The following is a 22,551-nucleotide window of genomic DNA, read 5'->3' on the forward strand; positions in this document are numbered from 1 at the left end:
ACAATTTTCCCCCTTCCTAAACAGCTTTAGGGTCTGTGTTCCTCAACTCTTGACCTTTCAGGTTAACTTACCTTATAATTAGTCCAAAACACTATGTTCACTTCAGTCAAACAACTTTTGCCCTCAAAGCACTGTCTATTAAATATATAAATATCTGCGTATATAAATATCATTCAAGACCTTAACAGTTTTTAACGATGGCACTGAAGTACACAAAATTTACAGGAAACTTTGGGAAACTGTTCATATTCTTAGTAAAGTATTTCTTTGGAGCAAATCTTGAATGATGATTGTTTATCAATCAGCATTTTCATCTAAACAGGACTGAGTTGGACATTATATATTTCAGCCACAAAGCTGAAAAACCATTCTAGCTAATATGCATCAGTTGTTCACCTAAATTGTCCATCCACATTGCATTAACCAGATCATTTTCACTGAATTTTTAAAAGAAGCAGTTTAAGCAGAAACTCCCCAGATGTTAATGTACTTTGTTACTCATGTGACATTCTTCACAGTAAAAGTTACCTTTATAATAAGCTATCAGTTTAACAAGCCCCAAACTTTATATAAATACAATACAATCTAAATGCACCATAAATTTATATTTGTTAATCTTGATATTTAAACATTTCAAACTACATAAAAATATGACAAACAATATAAAATAGAAAGAAATTTGTTGACAACTTACTTCCAAAACATCACTATTTCTTATATTGCAGTTAAGCAAGAAGACAGCTTACACAGCTCTCCAAAAAACATATAGTGTTCTTAGTGGAGTGTTATCAACAAAAATCAGCACAGTCTCACAAAATAATGTCTTCGATTTATTATCTTTTCCACAGTACAAGTTTTTCACAAACCATAAATCTTTGCAGTTATTGAGTCTGTAAACAAGTGCCTGAATCCCCACATCCCCCTAGTTTAGTATATGCTTGTGAATGTTTTAAGTCCTTCAATCAAGTTTTAACTCTTCCACTTTGTGTAAGGAATCAAGAGCCTCTCTCTTTAAATTATTTATATTTTATCATACAGCCTGCAATGCAGAAAATCACAGTGAAAGCCCTGGGAAAAACAAAACAACATGGTCTTTACAGCAGGACTTGAAACTTTATAATGTTAAATGCATTTAAAGAAGCTTCCCATAATAAAAGCGTGGGTTTTCATTTCCAGAAATCAAGTTAATTAGAAACCCTATGTTCTACTTAAAAATCCATTTTGATCTAAAAGTGAAAACAGTCCCCTATCCATAGTCATTTTATAAACTCTATACAGTTTCACTTTGCAGAGATATTTTTCCAGTCTGAGAAACAGTAGTGCAATTAGTTTTACTCCTTTTAAGTTACTTTAGTCCAGGATGTAAATAGCTCTGTGGAAAGATAAGAAGATGCTCTGGTAAACAAGAAATTTTTGCAAGCCCATGCTGGCTTACTAGTCCATTAAAGCTTGTTAAGTCCATAGTGGCTCTCAACAAAATGTTGTATATATATCACTAATAACAAAGCAGAAATAAATAGGCAAAAATGACTGTAAACTGTCTCATCTCTTAATGATTTTTCAGTAATAACTGGCTTGACAAACTGATTATATAGTCATTTAAATAAGCAGACAGTAGACAGTTGCTCTTAAGGACATTCCACTATGGCATCCACTCTGGAAAGCCCCAATGGAGTTACATTCCTAAAATTAAAACAAAAAAAGAGGAGTGAAGGATGGGAGATAAAAGTTTAAAGATGCCACTTGAATGGAATTCCACCAAGTCAGCCAGTTCACTTAGATTTCTTCTTAAAAAGGCTTTTAATTTTTGATGGCTTTTTGCTTTTCTCTCCATTATGGCAAAGGTCATGTGGGATGCTGCTTATCCTGGCAACACCTGGGGCTTCCTGAACTGGTTTGCTGTCGTTGCCAGCTGAGGAACATGATGTGTGGCGAGGTTTAGGTACCGGGATGCCACTGGAAAGCTGGTTCATGCTACAGGATTTCTCCAAGATGCCATTGTACACTTTGCTTGCAGGACTGAAGATCATGCTCTTAGTTTCTGTCAGACCTACACAATCAGGAGAACCCCGGGAGACATCTGCAGCTATGGGCGAATCTCCTCTGGATGAATCCTCTAGAGAGAGCTCATCTCTTGATATTTTTCGTGGAGACAATGTTTGGTATATCTCAAGGCTTGAAGGAGGAGACTGTTTCCTTCCAATGGAAGAATTTAAGGAGTCACATTCTGAAGCTGTGTCTGGCACTTCCCTGGATGAGATAGAGGCAAAGGTAAAATTTTAAATCAATATGTTTCTTAAGGGTACTAGCAGACATTCCAACTAATTCTAACCAAAACATCTTCCACTGTTTAAGCTATCGAAATATTAAAGGGAGAGATGTCAAAATTCTATACACATTGCAACAAAATTAGAAAATTACTACTTTAAATAATATAACTTATCAAAATGTTCAATTTTTAACATAAACTATGATAATGATACCTTCCAATCTAGAAAATATTATAACTTAAAGTTACACCTTCTTCATTTGTCAGAGAAATGAAAATGTTTAAATTTTACAGGTTTTTACCATTTCAGCTACTTCTGTGTTTTGTTTCAACACTGAAAATTTTTCTTTCTAAATCACATAGTTGACATATAGTTGAAAAGATGAATTTTAGTCACCACCTTCTCCCTTTACTGTTTAGTCATTAAATTGACTAAATATAGCTTCCTAAGGAAGGAAGAAAAGAATATACTAAGCTAAAATATAAGCTCTCCCAAGTTTAAAACAGAAGGGAAGAGAGGTGAGATACACTGGGGTGGGGAGTGGATGGCAGGTGAAAGGTAATGATACTGAGCTATTTTTTTAAAGTAGACATTCAATAAGTCATCACAAGTTTATTCCTTTGTGATTTTTCCCTCTTTTCCACAGTGGCAAGAGAAATAAAGAGGACTGGAAGAAATAAAGTTTACAACCCCAAAGCCAACATACAGTAAATGCTATCAGCTATTCCTTCAAAATATACCTCAAACCCACCCTTTTCTTCCTGTCCCACTGCCACCGTCCTTCTTCCTGCCCTACCAGTTACCTCAATGATCGCAATAGCTTCCTAATTCGTCTCCCTGCTTCCATTCTTGTTCTTCCCTCTGAATTACTTCTCTGCACAGCCCTTACAGTGGTTTTTAAAAACTCAATCAGAGCACAATCTCTTGCTCAAAACTTTCCAATGCTTCCTCGCACACTTAGGCTAAACTCCAAAGTCCTTGCCAAAGGCCGCAAAGCCCTGCATGGTCAGGTCCATGGCTATCCCTCCAGCTGCACGGTGTACCATTTTCTGCCTCTTCCTTGTTCCTGCCACGTGCCAATCTTGCGACTCCCTCAGGGCTGTTGCACTTGCTGTTCCCTCTGCCTCATCTTTTTTCCCCTCCATCTCCACATGACTCAAATGGTCTCTCTCCAGAGATGCTTCTCCTAACTACCCTATCCAAAGCAGCAGTCTCTTTCCTTTTACCTGTCTTTGTTTAGCATCCCAGAACTTATCACTACCTAAAATATTTTATATTAACTTATTTACAGTCAGTTTCCCCAGAAGAAAGGAGACAATGAAGGCAGGAAGTCTTATTAACTTTTGTATTCTCTGGAATAGTGACAAGCTCATCGTGGATATTAAGTAAGTATGGAAGGGAGGGAGGGAGGGAGGGAAGGAAGAAGGGAAAGAGGGAGGGAAGGAAGAAAGGAAGGAAGGAGGGAGGGAGGGAAAAGAAAGGAAGGGAGGGAGGAAGGAAAAAGAGAAGAAAAGATAAGAAGAGAAGAAAGAGGGGAAGGAAGGGAGGGAGGGAGGGAGGAAAATTCTGAAGAACAGGGATAACAATTTATTCATTTTTGAGTGTACCATACCTGAGATGAATAGTGTTCACTCTATGAACAGAATGATTACGAAATGAAAAGTAGAGTCAAGGTAAAAAGTAACTGGCAAAAGAAATAAGGTGAGACAAGGAAGAGAGCTGAAGACAGAAAGGCAGGAACACATATGATCATCATCTACCAGCTGGAACTAGGCCAGGACCTTGTCTCACCTGTCTTGGCAGCTCAAGTTATTAGCAAGTACACGGCACACAGCAAGGACTAAATTCATATTTATAGAGTAAATGAACTGAATGGTCTCTCACCTTGGATGACCTATGATTACTATCATTATTCATGTTATGATATGCATGTTTATTGATTTTGACATGTATTTTGTTAATACCATACTTCAGTTATATATTAGACTGCTAAATGTATTTAGTCTTTTCTATGAACTTTACCCACACATGTATGTGAAGACTGTCTTTATTACACTACAAGCTTTCAGAAGGTATAAAATCTCCTGGGCAAATAAAGACTTAAATAATGCTTTCATTTTATACAGTTACATGTACTGCATAATTTTTCAAATGCTCTTACAATTGATAATGGATAGTGCTAACAGAGGGCAAGAGGCAGTTCAGATAGGAAGAAATGACTCAGAAATCAATTACTGGTAGGGACTTTTCTGCAAGGCTTCTTTTTGGAGTAGACGTCCATTAATCAAACAGCATATATCACTGTTCCCTGGAGCTGTTCACTGTTCCTTCAGCTTCCAGAGCTAGAAGCTGATCTAGTCAAAATTTTATGAATTTACTTTCTATTCTGTTATGTGGTTTGGCTGCTTTGTGTGTGAAATTCTAAACTAGGTTAAAAATATTTTAAAAACTAGCTTCTAAAATCTAAATAATGTGTGAAAAGAATACTGACCTAATTTAGGAGACCTAGATTCCTGTCCTGGTCCTGCCATTAATTAGCTGTACAATCTTGGGCAAATCACTTAATTTAACCAGATCTCAATTTTCTTGTCTAGGTAAGAGTATTTGATCAATCTCTAATACTACTTTTAGTTCTAATATCCTAATTCCAAAACAAATAATAATCTGAAGTGTTGCTTCTTCTGCATAACTAGTCAGACTTGGAATACAGGTCTAGTACACCTTAAAATCTCCCATTTTTCCCAGAGCATATATTCTTCAGAATATTGAATTTAATTATATGTACCATTTATGTCATTTTTCTACTTTTATTTTTTTCCCACAGTGACGCGTAGTTGAATTTATGTAAGTTTAATGCTTTACATTAAAGTTAAGTACAACAAGACTTAACTCAAGGTAAGGTTTAAATGAGCGTATACGTGCAATAATGCATAGAACATAAAAGATTGGTAAATAGTAAATGTTTGTATTATTATTATTTTGTAAGGATTCTGGTGGTTCAACACTTAAAAGACTAAAATGGAGAGGAGGAAGTTGTTTGAATCCAAATTCTTCTCAAATTTATGAGCTAGCTGTGAATTTCTGACAGTGCTCTTTGAAATGAGGGCTGAACATTTCCATCAGTGCAAAAAATTCTACTGGACAGCAGAGCTCTAGAGTTTTCCTACTAATTTCCGTAAGCCACGCAAAATTAGTTTTGTCAGTAAAGCCATCTTACTGGTGACTACAGTTATACTGCAAAGGTTAGACAAAAAAGCTGGTCATAAAGTGCTAACCAAGCACAGGTGCCTCAGATTCTCCAGTTGCAATGACAACACAAAACTTGTACTATCTCCTTAGGAATATGCTATAATGATCACTTGCTAATCATCAATTTTACTTTCACTAGAAGACGAAACAATTATGTGTGAAGAATCACATGACAGAGAACCACCAGGGCTTATGGCAAGTGTCCAGCCCATTCCTTCTGGTTTTGTTTTTCTTACAAGAACAGTAAAGACTTCATGGCCACATGGCTACTAAGTGGCAAACTCAGAAACCAATACCAGTTTTTCTGTCACTTAATACCGTACTGCTCCAAAAGAGGAATATGGTTTAGAGAGATCCCCAACAGCAACCGGTCTCATTGGACTAGAATACACTGCTGCTATACCTACTTTATAGAAAAAAAAAAGTGTTATGAATATAATTTCCTCCTTTAAGTTCCTGACATTTTCTTAAATCTTTTGCATCTGATACTGCTTGCTTGCTAGCAAGTACTAGCACATAACAGAACAAATCGTTAATTGGCAACAAATATTTTTAAACCTCAGTCAGTCATATTTAATGTTTCCTTGTGCTCAAGTATATTTAAGCTCATGCCTTTATATTTTACATATGAAACTGTTCGTTAGACAAGTTTATATTCTGAGACTTGAGTCAATTGTGTGCAATAGCCTGTAAGCAGTTATATCTCAAAATATCCTATGTGTGTGGTGGTCAGAATTCTAAGATGGTCCCCCAATTCCCAGCTCTGGCGTGCACACATCTTCTCCCAGTTAGTTATTTAATCAAACACTAACATGGGTGCTGCTATGAAGGGATTTTGCAGGTGTAATTAAGGCCCAAACTGGTAGATCTTAATATATAGAGAGATTATTATCCAGGTAAGCCTTTTAAATTTGGGTATAGAGATCAGAGATAAAGGAAAGCAGAGATTCAAAGCAAAGGAGGGATTTGAAAGAAGGGAAATTCTCTGTTGCTGGCTTTGAAGATAGAGGCCACACATGGCAAGGAAGAGCAGGCAGCCTCTAGAATCTGAGAGCAGCCCCCAGCTGAGAGCAAGCACGGAAACCAGAACCATGGTACTGTAACCATGAGGAATTGAATTCTGCCACAACCAAGTGAGCTTTGATGAGGCCCCCTAGCCCCAGATAAGAATAAAGCCCAGCCAACACTTTGATTTTAGATTTGTGAGACCCTGAGCAGAAAACCTAGCCACACCAAGCTTGGACTTTGGCATACAGAACTGAGAGCTAATAAATGGGTGTTGTTAGAAGCCACTGAAGTTTGTTGTAACCTGTTATGCAGCAGTAGAAAATTAACACAACATACCACTCCTACCCACCCAGCCCAACACATACTGTTATTTCATTCATTGCCAATACCATTGCTTTTCAGCAGAGAAGTAAATGGCCTCCTCCTCCTCTTCATTTCGATAAAGAGCAGGGCAACTTGACACTGAGAGGATATCTGGATCAGGGGAAGGCAAGGAGTGCTGTGTGTGCTGGGGGTGGTGGGGATGCCGGGGATGTGCCGGGTGAGCATGTGCAGGAAGCTGAGCTCGCTGAGACTGCGGCGAGGACGGAACGATGCTGCGGCGGGAGCGACACAAGCTGCTGCTTCTGGCCAGTGATCCGGCAGGTTTAGCCATGGTCCCTGAAAGCCAAGCGGAAATAAATGAAAACATTCATAAAATCCAATGCTCCTTTCATGCACACTATAGAGACACACCCAAGAGAACTGATGTGATTAATCTACCTTTGTCACCATTGAATCTACCTTTGTTGAAGTAACTGTACAATTATTACCATCCTCTATCACCTATAAAGCTGCTTCTCAGGAAAGTTAAGAAGTAAAAAAAAATGTAACAAAAATAAAAACAAGTCTAAAAAATAAACAGAAGTGAACATATAAACACATGAGGTTTTAAATACAAAATCTGACATTACTAACCATAAAGGCTTAAACATTTACCCAAGATAACAAATTCTAATATTTAAAAATCCATAAAGCATATTTAAAAGGAATCTGTACTTTATTGCAAATATTTTAATGAATTTTAACATTGAAAGACGAGAAAACTATTCAGTAAAACAGGTTGGATTTTTCAACAAATATCTCTTGAGATAGCACAACTTGTTTGAACTTTGAGAAATTTTAAATCAAGGATCATTTAAATACTGTATATATAGTCTCACTATTTTTTAGGCAAAGGTCAGATAAAAACTTGTTTTTTGAACACTGACTATTGTGGAACTAACCAGAAGTCTTAGATTACCTTGTTTCTGCTCCCAGTCTCAGTCTAGACCCAGGCAGACAGTAGACAAACTTCCCCTATGTGCTTAAATCTTCACTGAATGGGCACTTCATTTCTTTGCCTTAATGGAAACATAGCTCTCCTAAGAATACTGATCTCAAGCTGAAGCCGTTCATTCTTCATACCTCACATGCTGCAGCATCAGAACAACAGATTGATGGCCTTCTCACTCCCCAATATTGTTGTAAACCCTCACTCCCTTTATAAAAACATGTTCCTTGACACTCACACTATTAAGCCACGTGAATCTCTCATCTCCACTTCACTACTCACTTCCTGCTTAGTCTCTCTCTTACCAGTCCATCCAACCTCTCACCAGCTTGAGCCATCTCATCTGTAAGATGAACACCTTAACCAAACATGTTTTTCATCTCTTCTCACAAGACATTCACCTCTACTCTACTCCACCACCCACTCTCATGCCTTGGTTTTGCCATCATTCAGAATTGCTTCATTTTTGAAATAATAAGCTTAAGACATCAGATAATTTAGATTCTAACATTCCTACCTTTCTAGTTCACACATTCTGTTCCTTCCACTATCTGTCCCATTCTCTACCCTAAACTCAAGGACCTTATCTACTGTTTATCCCTTTTGCTGCCTTTATTTTCATCTTCTCCTCTTCTATTTCCCATTGGCACTTAAAAGTTAAAAAAACAGGGGGCTTCCCTGGTGGTGCAGTGGTTAAGAATCCGCCTGCCAATGCAGGGGACATGGGTTCAAGCCCTGGTCCGGGAAGATCCCACATGCTGCGGAGCAACTAAGCCCGTGCGCCACAACTACTGAGGCTGCGTGCCGCAACTACTGAAGCCCGTACACCTAGAGCCTGTGCTCTGCAACAAGAGAAGCCACCGCAATGAGAAGCCCACGCACCGCAAGGAAGAGTAGCCCCCGCTTGCCGCAACTAGAGAAAGTCCGCGTGCAGCAACGAAGACCCAACACAGCCAAAAATAAAAATAAAATAAAATAAATTTATTTTTTAAAAAAGTTGAAAAAACAAACCTGAGAAACAAACAGATAAACAACAAGAGCAACAAGAAAACCTCCTCTACCCTCAGACTGTTTTCAGCTGACATCTCTTTTCCCTTTTATGTAAATGATCTATGTTGCTTTCTACACTACTTTATCTTCACTCATTCATCAAAGAAATGGTAGAGTGCTTCCATACAATTCCCCTGCAACTATCATTAACAAAGTTATGATAAACTTCCTCATTGCTAAATTCAGTGAGTATCTCCATCCTTCCTTGACATTGGACCAGCACGTGACATTATTAGTTTATCCTTTCCTTGACCTCTCCAACCACATTCTCACCTCTTCCTTTACTGTCCCTTAATTGTCTCCGAAGTTCTGTTCTAGGCCTTGTTATTCTTGTTCCACTTATTCTTCTCAAGAAATTTCATCCACTCCCATTACTCCAATTACCGTTTGCAGTCTATAGAAGTCCAAATCTGTGACTCCAGCTTTTAATCTTTTTCCTAAACTTTAGGACTTCACAATCAACTGCCTACTGGACATTTGGGTGTTCCACAGATACCCACACTGAATTCAACATTTTCCTCCCAAACCCACTCCTTCTTCTATGTTCCTTACACCTTGGTGTAAAACAACCAAAAAAAAACAAAAAAAAAACACCACCACTCACTTAGTTATCTGAATTGGAAACGCAGACATTCTTGACTCTTCTTCCTCCACCATAAACCACATCTAGTTAATCATAAAGTGTTTCCAGTTCTACCTCCTGGGTATCTCTCACATCTCTCCACTTCCCCCTCAACAAATCACTGCTGTATTATGCTGGACTACTGCACCAGAATAATAACTGATCTTTCTCCTCCAACTTATTCTCCATACTGCAACCGGCATGATCATTTTAAAATGGAAAAGGAATATGACATTTTATTGGTTAAAACCCTTAAGTTGCTCCCATTACTTCTAGGATTAGGATAAAGTCAAACTCCTTAACATGGCTTAGAATGCCCTATTTATCTAGCCTCTAATTTGGAACTAGTGTCCCTCTTCTGTTATAGGAATACTAGGAACAATATACCTCACTCAGCTCCCAGAAGTATCAGAGTATCTCCATACCTTCTTTGCTCATCTCATCTCTCCCTTGACCTCCCATTTCACTTAAAGAGCAGTTCCTCCAGGAAGTTTCCCAACCCCTCCAAATTTAAGGTCAGTGTTTGCCCTCTTGTGCTCACATGGCAACACCAAAGTGTATTTCCCTATGACATAACTTAGTGCATTGCTCTTGTCTGTCCTCCATTAGATTGCATGCTTCATGAAGGAAATAACTGTGTACCATGTTCAACACTGAATCACAACTAGCACAATGCCAGACAAAAAGTAGATGTACAGGGACTTCCCTGGTGGCGCAGTGGTTAAGAATCCACCTGCCAATGCAGGGGATACAGGTTCGAGCCCTGGCCCAGGAAGATCCCACAAGCTGCGGAACAACTAAGCCCATGCGCCACAACTACTGAGCCTGCGCTCTAGAGCCTGCAAGCCACAACTACTGAAGCCTGCGCACCTAGTGCCTGTGCTCCGCAATAAGAGAAGCCACTGCAATGAGAAGCCTATGCACCGCAACAAAGAATAGCCCCCGCTCACCACAACTAGAGAAATCCCACATGCAGCAACTAAGACCCAATGCAGCCAAAAATAAAATACATAAATTTATTTTTTTAAAAAAGGAGATGTACAGTAAGTATTTACTGAGTGAATTAACAAACAATTCAAACAGAAACAGCCACTGAAATAACTTGACGGACTGGAAAAAAAAAAAAAGAAAATGGGTAAAATTAAAGGGAATATTTTCAGAATATTTGACTACCTTCATAAATACAAGGCTTTTTCCAAACACAAATTATATAATATGAAACTATTTATAATTTAGTAGACAAACATTAGAATTTTCCCTTACTTATTTATAATGATTCATAGATTACAGAACTGGAGGAAACCCTGGAAATCTTTAGTCCAATGTTCTCACTTTGTCAAAGAAGAAACAATATCCTACAAATACTAAAAGCATGTGTCCAGACTGACACAGATGATTAAGTTCTACAACTCTTAGCATATAATGCAGCCATTCTCATCAGTCACTGGTTACTTGGTATACACAGTAAAACATAGCCACATTCAGCCATGACTAGGTGTGATGCGAAGGGCTGAGAAGAATCAGGATTCACTGCTTGGAAAAATTTTTTTTGTATTACTCACAAAGATGGAAAGATACCGCATGAAGAAGGTTTAAAAACAAAGCAAATAGTTTATATGAGGAAAATTCTAAGTAATCCAATAAAGAATATAACATAAAGATGAGACTCATAAATGGGTCACATCTAGAAAATGTTTGCAACTCTACAATCCTTTCAAAAAATTTTCTTCTTACATATTGCCAACACCATAAAACTCATGTAGGATTAAAAAGCAGTTCACTTTGACCTTGTAACAAGCTCTCCTATACAAAAGGTGAACATGTTTAATAGTATCTCCAGGCTATTATTAATTCCCAATGAAAGCCGACAGCCATCCCTACCTGTGATTTATAAGAGTAGCTAAATGAAACACTGAAGTTCACTGTACAGAAATTTATTTGAGGTGATTTTTCATTCTAATATCAATAATTATATACAGAAGCATAACAATTTAATAAGACACTATTTTGCAAACTGTATTTTCTTATGGCAAAGAAGATAAAATTTGGTTTTGAATAAGGGGGTCCCCCCCACCACCAACAACCAAAAATAATAAGTAATATAGGGACTTCTGGTTCCAGCAATATGGCAGTCAAAGATAACCTGACCACCATTTCCAACCCCCAACCACACACTTTAAATAGCCTCAAGTGCTTCAATATGCTGAATAAAATATAACAGTTTTAAATGCATAGCTGAGTTTGCAAGGAAGAAGAGAAAATTCTCGGGTGCCAAAACACAAAGACTAAAAGTCAGAGCTAGTAGGCCTGTGAGTGATGTTGGAACTGCTGTAGGAGGTTCTCGGTCTCAGTAATTTAAGGGTCTGCGCTTTAATTTGGGGATATAAATGACATCTTAAGCCCACAGAAGGTGAGGAATAGGAATTGTGAGTGTTCTGGATAAAAGCCTGGGCCTAGATGGCTGCACTCCTCAGTGGGAGGGTGTACTGAAAAGAAATCTGACCAATGAACAAGGGAACTTCCTTCAATGAATGTTCTCTGGATACTGGAATTTAAAAAGGTTCTTATGAAAAACTCAATATGCTGGGTGTTCAATACTCAAACTCAATACAAACTAACTCATATTACCCTGGAGTTCAAGTTGGTCTGTGAAACCCAAATCCGAAAGGTTAACAAAAAAAAAAAAGATGGTCCTGAGTAGGTGAAGCCCTTGAAACTACTGCCAGAAGCAAAAAAATCATACTGAGGAGCACTCCTACTCCTCACAAAGTGTTTCCCTGGAGGGAAGAAAAAAAAGAAGTTCCTTTAAGATAGTTCAGTAAAACACTATAAAACAGGAGAAGGCAATCTGCTCTGCAAACTCAAGAAACAGCTGCAATAATCAATCAAGAACATCAAATAATACAATTATCAAATAAAACTAAAATATAAGATGTTTAAGGGCATTAAATTATAAAATAAAAATGAGAAAAGGACAAGGCATTAAAAAACAAGTAGATTTTATGAAGAATCAAGGAGAACTAATAGAAATGAAAACAGTCACTGAAATTAAAAATTCAAAGAATGGGTTAAACAAAATTGGAGCTGAAGAAAGAGTAAGTAATCTCAAAGATGGATCTAAGGAAATTTTTCTGAATGCAGCACAATTAGATAAAAAGAAAGGTTAAGAGATGTGGAAGATAAAATAAGATCAAACATATAATTATAGGGTAATATTAGTCTTATATTTCTATACAACTAATATTCCAGTAGGAGTGAAGAGAGAAAAGAAAAACAATATTAAAAGAGAAAACAACTAATAATTTTTCTGTAATTGAAAAAAGATAATCATCTTCAGATTCAAAAGCACACCAAGTATCAGGGAAAAAATTGTACACCTAATTATATTATAGTAAAAATGTGTAACAAAAGAAAATGATAACATTTTCTAAGTGATGAGAGAAACGAGAAATTACCTAAAAGGAAACTGGAACAATCTGCCTTACTAAAACTTCTCAACAGTAACAATAAGAGGCTGAAAATAACAACAAATGTTTTCAAAATACTATGGGAAAAGTAATTGTTCATCTAGAATCTGATATCCAGTTAAACTATTATTCTCAAGTGAGAGTGAAAATAAAGACATTTTCAGGCAAAGACAGAGAATTTACCACTCCCAGTTGCTAACTGAAAGAATTTTTACCAAAGAACATATTTTCAAGGAAGGAAAATAAAAGGAAAGAGTAAAAAACAAAATACAATGATGAAGAGATAAACACATAAGTCTTTCTGAACAACGACTGAATAAAACAATAAAAAATGACTTTTGCAGGGTATTCAAAACAAAATACTAGACAACATTAATATATAAGATGCGGAGGGTAGTGTCTAAAATTAAAGCATCTGAAGATCCTTTAGGAGAATGACAGAGAAGCTGAAAAGAGGTATAGAAAAGAGAAACCACAAAATAATATGCCAGAGAAAAATCCAAACGGATCAGCAAGCAGATTAAATGTAATTGGATTAAATTGGAATTAGCTGGCAACAGAGATCCTCAAATAGAAAGCAAAATAGTAAGTTATTGCTATTTCTTATACAGATATATCTAGAGCCTGATGATAGAAAAAATTTTAAGTAAAGAAAAAGTTACGCTGGCAAATATTAATCAAAAGAAAGCTCCTATAGCTATTTTAATATCAGATAATACAAACTTAAAGGCAGAAAGTACGGTTAGCTGTAAAGCAGTCTCCGCATAATCATAGAAGAATAGTTAATCTTTTAAAAAGATACATCTGGACTTACTATTCACCGAATAACTTGGTTTAAACTATATAAAATAGAAATGAGCAGAATTACAAGAAGAAACTGATAAATGTGAGAGATCTGAACAAACTTCTTTCTGCAACTGACAGAAAAGTAGACCAAAATGTAGGTATATAGAGATTTTTCATAACTAATACATGATTTAACCAACAATATAGTATCCTATAACTAACAATTAAGAAAATGTACTTTTCAGATATGTGTGGAAATTTTTAAATATTCGATCAAATAAATACTAGGTCATGAAGCAAGTCTCAGAAGATACCAAAGAATAAATGTTATATAGATGCTATTCTCTAAGCATAATACAACTAGAAACGATAAGTAAAGATATTCTTTAAAAACTAATGACCAAATGAACAACAAAACAAACATACTACATTTGGAAACTTAAACATATACTTCCAGATAATTCATATTTCAAGGAAGAGACATATTAAAAGTTGGAAACATTTTAAAACTAGATGATAATCAAACTATACGTATCCAAACTTTAGGTAGATTCAGTTAAAGTCGTTCTTAGAGGGAAATTCGCAGCCATAAAAATCATACATTAAGGAAACAGGAGGACTGAAAATTCATGAGCTAGCTGTCTAAATATTAAAAACAAACAAATGAAGCAAATTCCAATAAAGGAAATAAAAGATAAGAGCAGAACTAAATGGAGAATATCAACAAAACCAACAGTTAGCTCTCTGAAGAATGACAGAGTGAAATAAAATAGACAAATCATACCAGATTAATCAAGGAGGAGAAATGAAAAGAAAATTTAAAGATGTGAGATTTTTAAAATCATATAAAATACTATGGACAACTTTAAGCCACAAATTTTGTAACTCAGATAAAACAAACAATATTTTAGAAATATATAATTTAACAAATCTAGACTTACGACCATTATAAGAAACTGAATCAATAATTTAAAAATCTGTCTCCTTCCCTTCTGCCAACATACACACACACCAAATTCAAACTCCCTATAGGCAATTTCTTCAAAATCTTCATAGAATCATCTGTATCTTATATTTCAGAATACAGAATAAAATTCAAAACATTTATTGAGGATTATTATGGGCCAGGGTATGTTCTAATTGTTTTACAAATATTATTTAGTTTAAATTACAAAATAATCTCATAGGGTAGGTTACATTTTACAGACAAGGAAGCTTAGAGTCAGAGAGAGTACCTCCCACAAAGTTACACAAATAAAAAATAATGTCTTGGGCTTCTCTGGTGGCGCAGTGGTTGAGAGTCCACCTGCCGATGCAGGGGACACGGGTTCGTGCCCTGGTCCAGGAAGATCCCACATGCCGCGGAACGGCTGGGCCCGTGAGCCATGGCCACTGAGCCTGCGCCTGTGCTCCGCAACGGGAGAGGCCACAACAGTGAGAGGCCCGCGTACAGCAAAAAATAATAATAATAATAATGTTTTGCGGGACATTCAAAACAAAACAAAATACTAGACAACATTACATACATATAAGTTAAATGGAGGAGTAAGGATTCAAACTCTAGCAATCTTGTTCTAGAGACCAAATTCTTAACTACTACCATTAAGAGTAAAAAAAAAAATGAAATGAAAGAAAAAGGGGGTATTCTTTGCCTTATTTTATGATGCTAATATAACCTTGATACCAAAATCAGAGTGTCGAGAAGGAAAATTATTGACTAATCTATGATTAAAAATGTAAAAACCCTAAATAAAATAATATAGCAAACCAAATCTAATTATTATCAAAACAGAACATTGTGACTAAAACAGTTTCACTGACATTTAAAGGAATTTATTTAAACAGATTAAAATTCAATGGAATAAAGAAAAATAAAACAAGCAATTACCTCAAATTATGCAGAAAAATAATTTGGTAAAATTTAACATCCATTGATTTAAAAGAAAAATCATTCTTAGCAAAACAGAAATAGAGATTAATTTCCTTAATTTAAAAATAATCCATCAGGGACTTCCCTGGCGGCCCAGCGGTTAAGACTCCGTGCTCCCAGTGCAGGGGGGCGTGGGTTCAATGCCTGGTCAGAGAACTAAGATCCTACGTGTCTCGTGGCTCGGCCAAAAAAAAATGTAACCCATCGAACACAGAGCAAAAAACAAAACAAATAAACAAAAAAACACACTTCATGATGAAATAAGCATTCTCTTTAAAGTTAGAAATGGAGATCACTATTTGTCTGCAATCACTTTCGCACTTTTATTCAACATTTTACTGGAGGTCTTAGACTGCCTTGGGAAAAAAGCACAAGGAATGGAAAGGGGGGGGAAATGTCATTATTATTGTCCACAAAACAAAATCCAAAACACTTTTATAGAAAAATTCAATGTTTCTATATACAAAGTCAGCATACCAAAATCAACAGCTTTTCCCTACATATCAGCAACAAGCAATTTGAAGTATAACTTTTTAAAGAAAGGTAACACATGTAACTATAAAAAAAAACAAGCTAAAAATTAATCTTTAAATTCAAAGAAATTCCAATAAAAGCCCCATGGAAGTTTTCATGGCGTTTCGTAAGCTGATCCTAAAATTCATAAGAATAACTTGCCAAGAGTAGCAATTCTGAATTTAATAGAGGAAGATTAAACCCATCAAACATTAATACTTACTATAAAGCTACATATAGCAACTAAAGCAAAATGAGATCAATGGAACAAAAATAAAGAGCCTGGAAGCATTTATGTATCTATGGAGAGAAGTTGTATTACAAACCAGCAAGGATAGAGCAGGAATGAGACTAGGACAACTGTTTATCCATACATCAAGAGATATCTTTAGATTCCACTCACAATAGGAACAAAAATAACTTCCAGGTAGATGTAAAGGATTAAAGTGAAAGTTAAAAACTTTTAGTAGAGCAAACAACAATCTATCGCCTTATGAAAAAGACATAAGAACACAAACCAGATTTGTAAATTTGTCATTAAAAATGTTTTTTGAAAAAAAACCATTTGATTAAAAAAAGAAAATAAGTAACATAGCACAGTAAAAAAGAAAAGCCAAGGCCTAGGAAAAGACATCTGCAACCCTCAAATAACCAGAAAATAATAATAATAATAAAAATTCTTCCAGGTAAGTAAGGAATCTCGGAGGGAGATTCCACAGCGGGAACAAGCAACTCGGAGAGGAAAAAATCTGAAGGACAAACACCAATAAATATGAAATGGTAGTAGTAGTCTTTTTAGTCTTTAAAGACAACCTCAGTAGTCTTTAAAGAAATTACAATTTTAATAACACTAAGGTATCATATTACACGCATTCAAGTTACAAAACAAACCAGATCATTCCTAGTATGGTGAGGATACAGGCAGACAGGCATTCTTATAAACAGTGGGTATGTAAACAGATAGAACCACTTTGAAAGCAACGTGGCAACGACTAATAAGAGGTGCCTTCCCAATGACTTAGCAATCCATTTCTAGGTGTCCACCCAGAGAAACTCTCAAAGTTAGAAACAAGGAGATAAAGATAAGGATGCTCATTTTTGCAAGGGCAAAAAAGTAGAAAGAACCTATCTCAGTAGAAAAATGGATAAACTGTGGTTTATTATTACAAAAGATAAATAGATATACTGTGGTTGACTCATATTAAACAGTTTTAGTGAATTTATCTGTATATAAACATGGAAACTTTCTAAAACATACTTTTGACCAAAAAGAGTTGCAAAATGATACCCACAGTTTGATAACATTTATGTACATTTTTAAACAAACAACAATTGTATCTATTGTTTATAGATATAGCTGCATGTAATACAAGTAAAACAGGCTTTAGAAGGAAGGGGAGGAGATGTGTTTTCTTTTTCAGAGAAAAAGAAAGATGAATAAAGCAAAATGGTAAAATCTGTTTATCTTTGTAGTAAACGAGCAATTTATTTTCAGTATTTTTAAGCATATCTGAAGAGCTTTATGATAAGAAATTTTAAATAAATTGCTACCACAATCCCACTATGAATATTTAGTAGATACTATAAAGGTACTGGGAAAACCCATACAGAGCTAATCTTTGATAATATTTTCTCTTTTTTATTTACACATAATTAAACATAGACAATATTATTCTGTATATGGTTTTATAATCTTTTACTTCGCTCTTAACATACCACAGGCAGGCTTCCTTGTCATTCCTTCACTCTTAGACAATTTACACATATCCATCGTGCAGATTTAAAACTGCTTAAAAGAGTATATAATGAAGAGCCTTCATCCTACCCTAGACCCTAGCACTACTGCCAAGAGTTTATTTGTCAGGTCCAGAAATTACGCTTTTATGACTAAACAGAGTGGAGTATTACTTTTGTGCCACTGGGTGGAGACAGAGCTCTCAAAGTGTAATCTTTGGCAAAAGTTATTTTTCAGAGATAATAAACTTCAGCATTTCTAAAGCATCGTACTGAATTTTAAAAAGTTCAAATTTCTCTGTGTATCACAATCACTAAAAAATTATTCACATTTAGTTATAAGTGTTTTAATGCACATGTGGATATCTTGCCCCATCAAAAAGTACTTAAAAAAAAGTAAAGAAAAAACTAGTTATTTTTAGGGAATACATATATGCACACTTCTGATAACGAATAATTATGGTTTCTAAGGAGGAACTGCAACTTTAAAAAGCTATCATTTTCAAACAAAATCATACACTTATGAATCAGTGCTGCATATATGGTAAGCTTAAGGGCACATAATTCAAATAAAAGCAAGTTGACAGTATCCAAACAGCAGAGCTAGCCCATATCTAGATAAAACTTTGCAACCATCACTATCTTGCAGCATGGGGCAAGTGAAATGATTGAGGTCACATACTTCCCAGTATTCACTGCATTTACAATCTGTCCTCTCCCCCTTCCTCTTGTAAGAGTTTAGTGTCTCCCCAATCTGCTTGCATTATGTCTGCTGTTAGACCAGATAATTAAAATCACAGAAATGAACACAAGCACACAGTCACTGATTAATTATTTGCAAACTTAGGGCTTTATTTCATAAAATTGTTTTAACATTAGAACCCTTTCTAAATCATAACTTTAGGAAAGTTGTAACAGTTGGACAGAAAATTTCAAACTGCAAAATGCTCATATATCATGATTTGTGTCTCAAAGACTCAAATTTCTGTGTGAGTTTTCAACTGATAAACGATTAAATTTTGCTCTCTATTCTTTGGAATCTTGTTCTAGCTATACTGTTTCAAAAAGGTTACAAAGATTGGGAAAATGAATCAGGCAAGCAGTAATAAGGATAAACAGTTTTTCAAATGATTTCTAATACAAGAAATACACCACTTTAAATTTACACTCTCTATAACTTTGCAAAAATTCCAAATATTTATTAATAAATTCTACAATTTGTTAATAAAATCTAAAATAGTAAAATTTCACCTTCCTACCAAAATGTATTCTTTACACTGTAAACATCTTCAAAGAATACTGCATAACAAGCAATTATAATGAAAACTGTACATGTTAAAACCAACTTTGGGGGCTTCCCTGGTGGCGCAGTGGTTGAGAGTCCGCCTGCCGATGCAGGGGACACGGGTTCGTGCCCCGGTCCAGGAAGATCCCACATGCCGCGGAGCGGCTGGGCCCGTGAGCCATGGCCGCTGAGCCTGTGCGTCCGGAGCCTGTGCTCCGGGAGCACAGTGGGAGAGGCTATAACGGTGAGAGGCCCGGGTACCGCAAAAAAAACAACAACAACAACAACAACAACAACAAAAAGCCACCTTTGGGAGAAGCTCCACTTTTTAGCAACAAAAAAATGTATGTTTTCTAAATATAAACGCAATTTAATTTTGTGTAAAGGTGAGTGGATTTAATGCTTTATGAGTTAAATACAGCTGGATAATACTCTTTCAATAAAAGGATAGAATTGGAAAAGCAAAACAAAATACTATGAAACATGCCTACTGGGAAGGCAACTCAATTTAAAATAAATCGACTGGCTCAAAGTCACACAGTTGGTTAGTTAGTGGCAGAGCTAGGATTGCAACTCAGGTTTCCAAGGTCTTCCTCTAATTTTTAATTTCTACTATAGATTAAGCTGCCATATGAAAGGATGTTTTCCCTCAAAGCTCAGCACTTCATTCATACAGTGACTTAGCATGTATGTGTTATTATATATGTGTACATATATATATGCGTGTAACACACATAGCTCATATAGTATGTCAAACAGTAAACACAATGATCAAGAAAAAGAAAAAAGAGAAAATGAAGAATTAACACAAATTTTATCATAGATTTCAAAGCAAATGATTCATAAAAGGCATGGCAGAAAGTTACCTTTAAAACTGTACCAACTCTCTTACCGGGAAACTGTGACACTATTGGGGGTGTATCTTCATCTAAATCATCAACTCCTCCAGCAATGGGATAGGGTGGAATGGAGACTCTGGGCATCACCACCCAGCTGTGATCAGAATAAAGGGAAGAGGTGAGGCTGGGGAGTCCCGAGTTATGGGCTATCTGAAAGCCACAGATCTTCTCTATCTGTTGCCAGCGAAAAAGTCGTTCTCGTAAACAAGTTGTCAACTCAGAGAGAGCTTTCCTGGAAAAGCCAATATAGGAATTACTTGTTGCATCAAAGAGTCTTTAATACAGCACTGAAAAAAGTCAACTACATGAACAGACCAAGTCAATTAACCAATTTCAAGAAGAAATTACCCCTTTTCAGAATTAGTATAAATGATATAATAGTACATAATTAAATGACAAGTTAAAACATAAATTGCCTATAAATTACACATTTCAACACAATAAAAACAGACAGATAGTGACAGTAACATTCTTACTTTGCTTCCAGAATTTTGTGGTCTACCTCATCTAGGGAGGAGCTATGTGCAACATGCAGAGTCCCAAAGACTGTGCTTCTCTTCTTTTTAATTTTCTCTGCCTAGAAACCCAAAGAGAGAAAAATAAGGCTAGGTTTGGGATAAAATACACATATACGAATAAGGTTTATTTTATTTTGAATATATTAATAATTATAAAATCAATGGGGAGTTATTAGCTAAGATATAGCCCTATTTTCCAAAAAAGAAAACAAATGAGGGAGAAAGCATGCTTTCCTAAGCCAAACTTTGTTCTGGAGAATGTTTTCCCTTATTTCTATGGATCAGAAAGACCTGAATCTTCTATTTAAAACTAGGAGAATAACATAAACTATATCCTACTGCAATGGAGGTGTTAGTGAGTGCACCGAGTTTTTTGTTGTTGTTGTTTCACTAGAAATCAGATTAAGACTCAGTAATTTCACACAATTATTAAGAGTCAGACATTAATTTCTAGTAACTACTAACCTGAATCAGATATGAAGCAGCAACCTAGAGGAGAAAAGCTCCGTATAAAACATTTATGATAATGATAGTAGGGATGATTTTTAAATGATACTAAGGTCATTCTGAAAGGTATGTACTTCTCTTAAATAAAGTAATTAAATTTTATGAGAGTCAATCTATGCAATAAGTTCCAATTCATAAAAATAATCTGCAATACTAAAAATTTTATTCAGATCTTTGTATACCAACTGGTTAATCCCTTTAGAAGCGTAGTATGTTTTGCAATATAATAGAGTACCTCATCCTTAGCAATAGCTAACTGCATTTCAGCATTCTGTCTTTTAATATTGTAGTACTGTACTTCTACTTCATGCGTCAGCTGAAGCCATTTTTGAAGTGCATCTGGAACAGACCAGCTGCTTCTGAGTTCAAATTCTTTTTCAGCCTTTTTTAGAGCCATTCGAACCTGGGAGGGAGGTAGGAAAGAAAAGGAGGAGTGGGAGAGAAGGAGAGAGAGGGAGGGAGGGAGGGAGGGAGGGAGGGAGGGAGAAAGAGGGGTAGAGGAAGGTGGTAGAGGTTAGAGAGAGAAAGAGAAATTTCTCTTTTTAAAAGATATTTAAACTAAGATTTTTTAGTACCAAAATTAAGAGAAAAGGCAATTTGAATTATGCTCTTTGTAAACATCTTTTTAAATCACAGTCTAAAACAATATTTCTAACATTAAAACTAAAGCTGAAGTTTTTAAGTACCTCTTAAACTCACTAAGCAAGTTTGTAAAGCCAGAGGGTGAAAGGGAGCTTGCATATATCTTAGGTTGCAATACTGCATTTTTATATTTTATAATAGCCAGACTCACTGACAGACAAAAACCCAGGGCATGTACAAACTGAAATGGATTACATTTTTTGTATTTCTTTGTTTATGGACAGGATATGAAGAAGTATCCAAAATAGGGTGAATACCTGTTCTACTACCCCTTCTAGTGTTCCCCAAAGACCTTGCTGTAGCTACCTAACTATACACTCATTTTTTTTAAGTAATTATACCATTTTTAAAAAGTTTTTCAGACATCTTTATGGCTAGTTATTTCTCATTGTTATGAGCATATGTGCCTATTATAGTCTGTTTTATCGCCTCTATTTAATTTTTTCCTGCTTCTCACATACCAAAAAGTTGATAAATTAGCATATGCAGACCAAGTGTAAATTTCGAGAAAACAGATTCTGAGTGAGAGTCTTCTTGATTTTTCCATGGGAAACTATGAATAGCTTCAGTGTCAGAATGTGGAAGTTTTTCTTCTAGCCTCCCTTTAGGGGAGCCAGACAATAAACAGAAAACTAAAATGCTTAGTGTATGAGGTGGTATTACATGCTAAGGAAAAAACTCTTAAGGAAAGTCTCACTAAGAAAATGACACAGAATAAAGAGACAATCCATTGTAGGAATGATTCACTTAAAAACTAGC

The 22,551-nt window shown here is 35.7% G+C and overlaps 1 protein-coding gene across 2 annotated transcripts in view; it reads right to left on the reverse strand.

Moving 5' to 3' along the window:
• Positions 1-817: 817 nt before the first annotated feature.
• Positions 818-22,551, reverse strand: part of STIM2 (stromal interaction molecule 2) — a 168,863-nt gene continuing 147,129 nt past the window's right edge. The window contains exons 8-13 of one of the 2 annotated variants that reach the window (XM_065877394.1): positions 21,386-21,553; positions 21,109-21,132; positions 20,602-20,702; positions 20,119-20,357; positions 6,917-7,187; positions 1,773-2,250 (exon numbers count right to left, since the gene is read on the reverse strand). In XM_065877394.1, coding sequence (XP_065733466.1) covers positions 1,773-2,250; positions 6,917-7,187; positions 20,119-20,357; positions 20,602-20,702; positions 21,109-21,132; positions 21,386-21,553 — 1,281 coding nt within the window. Of the gene's footprint in view, positions 2,251-6,916; positions 7,188-20,118; positions 20,358-20,601; positions 20,703-21,108; positions 21,133-21,385; positions 21,554-22,551 lie in introns of both variants that reach the window. The other variant, XM_065877395.1, reaches the window with a different exon arrangement.

This window comes from Phocoena phocoena, chromosome 5, assembly GCF_963924675.1.
Source record: "Phocoena phocoena chromosome 5, mPhoPho1.1, whole genome shotgun sequence".
In the NCBI taxonomy this organism is placed as follows: Eukaryota; Metazoa; Chordata; class Mammalia; order Artiodactyla; family Phocoenidae; genus Phocoena; species Phocoena phocoena.